General features: G+C 31.0%; 1 protein-coding gene across 1 annotated transcript in view; it reads left to right on the plus strand.

The window, feature by feature from the left end:
* The window catches only part of LOC107608922 (NAC domain-containing protein 86-like), a 5260-nt gene extending 1393 nt beyond the window's left edge, over positions 1 to 3867 (plus strand). The window contains exons 3-7 of the mRNA XM_016310708.2: positions 630 to 910; positions 1034 to 1441; positions 2040 to 2525; positions 2850 to 2934; positions 3075 to 3867. Coding sequence (XP_016166194.1) covers positions 630 to 910; positions 1034 to 1441; positions 2040 to 2525; positions 2850 to 2934; positions 3075 to 3694 — 1880 coding nt within the window. The 3' untranslated portion in view covers positions 3695 to 3867. The remainder of the gene's footprint in view (positions 1 to 629; positions 911 to 1033; positions 1442 to 2039; positions 2526 to 2849; positions 2935 to 3074) is intronic.

The raw sequence follows: 4058 nt of genomic DNA on the forward strand, positions 1-4058 counted from the left end.
ACACTAAAATCAACCACTAAAATTAGTTATTAATATAAAATATATATTAAAAAAATTAAATTATATATATTTATATAAAAATACATAATAATTAATTTAATTATTTATTTCTTATGTGCACATAACATATATTTTTTACAGATATTAATAACACATAGGACCCAATAATAAAAGTATCTTGAAAGAAAGAAAAAAGAAAAGAAAAAAAAAAGTGGAGGATGCCCACTTCTTTAGATGTGATGATTTATTGCTGATGATCTTTATTGAGTGATGTTGAAACACATACTTGCTTTCTTGGTCAAGTATATTTTTCCTACTACTTTAGCATCAAATATCTTATGTGATTTAGGTTAATCTTTTATATAGAATGGAAAGGATTGTACTTATGTGTATGATTTCTAGAGAGGATGGTCCCATAAACTTTATGGTTCCTATTGTGAACATCAAGATTAGTAAATGAGACAATAGTCAGATTCCCAAGTCAAAAAGCATAAAATAAAATAATAAAAAAGAAAAGAAAAGAAAAAGTGTTACAATAACGTGTGTCTACATACAATAAATATACAAGTATCATATATACAATATATTTTTTTCTCTTTTTTGAATTACTATTATGATTTTGATTATAGGGAAGTCATTGTTACCGGGGAAGGATTTGGAGTGGTATTTCTTTAGTCCTCGAGATAGGAAGTATCCAAATGGGTCAAGAACGAACCGTGCAACAAAATCTGGGTATTGGAAGGCGACAGGGAAGGACAGAAAAGTAAATTCACAATGTCGTGCTGTGGGTATGAAGAAAACCCTAGTTTACTATCGTGGAAGGGCACCTCATGGCTCTCGCACTGATTGGGTTATGCATGAATATCGTCTTGATGATAGAGAATGTGAAAATGCTTCTTCTGGCTTGCAGGTTCACTACTACCTCACTCTCATGTTTCCGAACTGATAAAAATGAAAATTATTAATTAAATAAATCATAGTGAATCCAAAAGTGAGTTTTTGGAGTTTAACATGTGTTGGGGTGTAATTTCAGGATGCATATGCACTTTGTCGTGTGTTCAAGAAGAGTGCAGTGATAACCCCTAAAGTTGATGAGGAACATCATCATCACCATCACTATGTTAATGCTAATAATCACAATAATAGCAGCCATGCTTTGCCAATTACAAGTGATCAATCGTCAAGTATGGAGTTATATTCTGAAGGAAGGGGTGAAGATTTGGATAATAGCTCTAATTATTTGGTTCCCATCGATACTACTTGCACACTACCCCTCAACAACATGGTGATGAACAATAATAATAGTGATGCTTCTTTCAATAGTAGGGATAATAATGGGAAATGGTCACAATTTGTTTCAGAAGATCCATTGTTCAGCTTTCCAACTTCCTCCTCATCATTTGCTAATAGTTATGGATCTATAACATATCCTCCATCCAAGGTAACACAAAAAATTTCATTATTGTACAAATATTTAATACATACATTTTATCAATTCATAAAATATTTATTGGCATAGGTAAACAACTTTTAATCAGTCAACTTTAAACAATTACAATTAATAATAATTAATTTTATATTTTTTAAAAAAATAAAATTTAAATAATCACTAATTAATGATAATTAATTAGTATAGAGTACAATTTACAAATTCTTATTGACTTGTTGTTGGCTAAAAATTAGTAGAGATTGTTAAATTAATTATCTAAAATCTAGTGAAATATGACTAGTTGATTTGAGCTTAGCAAATTAATCTACTATGAGAAATTAGTTTTTTTTTATGAAAAAAATAAAGCTCAACCTTTCAATTTTTATCCATAAAAATTTAAAATTAATTAGAAGAAAAAGTGCCAAATTACTTCAACTTACGGCTCATCGTTTTAAATCATTAAAATGGACTTTAATAGTTGTACAAAAAATTTAGAAAGTTACTTAGTTTTTATTTTCTGTCTTTTCTAAAAATTGATCAAAAACGCTAAATTTTAAAGGATACTTAGTTGCAGCGATTATATATTAATTAAACATGAATAATTTTGCAGGTGGATATAGCACTAGAGTGTGCAAGGATGCAACATAGGTTCACCATGCCTCCATTGGAGGTAGAGGACTTCCCTCATGTTGGAACCTCGGAGCTGAAAATGACAGAATTAACCTCGGGTGCCGCATCCGCCGTGCACGGAACCCGAAACGAAACGGATATCTTGCAGGAAATTCTTTCGGTTGCTCATGCTTCCCAGGAGTTGATAAACCACTCCAGCTACTCATCATCATGGGGTGGTGATGGTGGTGGCAACCATGAAAATTGTGCAACTCATGGAGATGATTTCACTTTCATGGTTGGTAGCACTAACTACAATAATAATAATTTGAATGACATTAACTCCATGAGATATGTTGATAGAAATTGGGAAGATCCAAACAGTTCAAGATCCATTGATATTGGATATTTGGATGAAGAATTTAAGGGAGAGAGGATGGTAGAGAATTTAAGATGGGTTGGAATGTCTACAAAAGATTTAGAAAAGGTATCATATACTAGTACTAACTTTATTATATTTTTCAAGTTACATTATTTTAAGTTTCCACATAAATATATTATAGCCTGTTGAAATAGTCAATTATTTTTCTTTTTTTCTTTTTGTCCTTTTTTGTTTATATGTCACTCGTACATGTGTTTTAATATGTTTTGTTTTATCAATGCATTTAAATATAATTTACATTTTCTGAGATATTTATTATACATTGTAAGTTTAAATATATAGATATATACCGATATAAAGGGAATATTTCATTTGTTAATAAATAGATAATGAATATTTGTTTAATAAATTGTTTTTAAAAATGGACAGAACTTCACGGAAGAGCAAAAGATTGTTCCAATAGAGGATATATCAAGCTTCCGGACAAATAATAAAGAAGAAAATGAGGTGCAAGGTATCAAATTCCTATCCATGTTACTTTTATTTATTTATTTTAGTAGAATTATAAATTCATAATGATTATGTTAAGTATAAGCTTGTATTCTTTTCTTGTTTTTGAAATTACATATACTTAGCATTTACTTGTTGGAGCAGAATCTGAGCAACACCATAGCAACAAGGAACTATTGATCAATGATTTCTCATTAGGGTTCAACCCTAATAACAACAACAGCGAGAACTTTCTAGATGATGATCATAACAACATGGATAACGATGATTACTCAAGTTCTCCAAGCTTTGAAGTCATTGAGGAAATAAGGGTCAGCCATGGATCAATGTTTGTTTCGACTCGCCGCGTCGCTGACACATTCTTCCACCAAATAGTTCCTTCACAAACCGTCCAGGTTCACCTCCTCAATCCAGTGATAACAAGCAATGAAGAAGAGACATTGATGATGATAATGGAGAGGAATCAAGGGTATTTCGGGGATTTTCTTTTCAGGACAATAGCAACTGCGTTTGTGTTCATCTTTGCACTTGTATTCGTGCATTGTGATTATTTGAAGGAAGAAGTGGAATTGGTGAAGAGAAAGAGATCATCACAATCATCATCTAAGATCATGAAATGGAGCAACAATAATAAGGTTTGGTTTGTTGGTTTCAAGAGTAGTGAGAAGGGATTTGGTGCAATTTTAAAGAAAATAGGGATTTTTCTCACAATATCTTTGGCTCTTTGTACCATGTGGGCTAACCATGTTATTGTTAACCCTTGATATCTTCCTCCTAGTTTCGTTTATTTTTGTCTCTACCTTATGGAATTCTCTTGACATGGCTCAAATTAAGTTTGGGCTTTTTCCTAATTAAATTAAGTAGGAGGCTGATGTATCCATATACTTATTATAATTTTACTTTGACATATGTTGTTTGATTAATATTATAGATAATTGTAATATTCTCTCGTTAGTCATCCTTGAATTATCTGATTTTACCTCCTCTCAGCCATTCGTATTATTAGTTTGTTGTATTGTAGTAGGTTATAGATTGAATAATATCTAACTCGATCCATCATATTATTACGAAGGACAAAAAAGAGATCACTGACTATATATAAAATATAATCTAATGTGAAAATGTGAA

Source organism: Arachis ipaensis, chromosome B07 (genome assembly GCF_000816755.2).
Source record: "Arachis ipaensis cultivar K30076 chromosome B07, Araip1.1, whole genome shotgun sequence".
In the NCBI taxonomy this organism is placed as follows: Eukaryota; Viridiplantae; Streptophyta; class Magnoliopsida; order Fabales; family Fabaceae; genus Arachis; species Arachis ipaensis.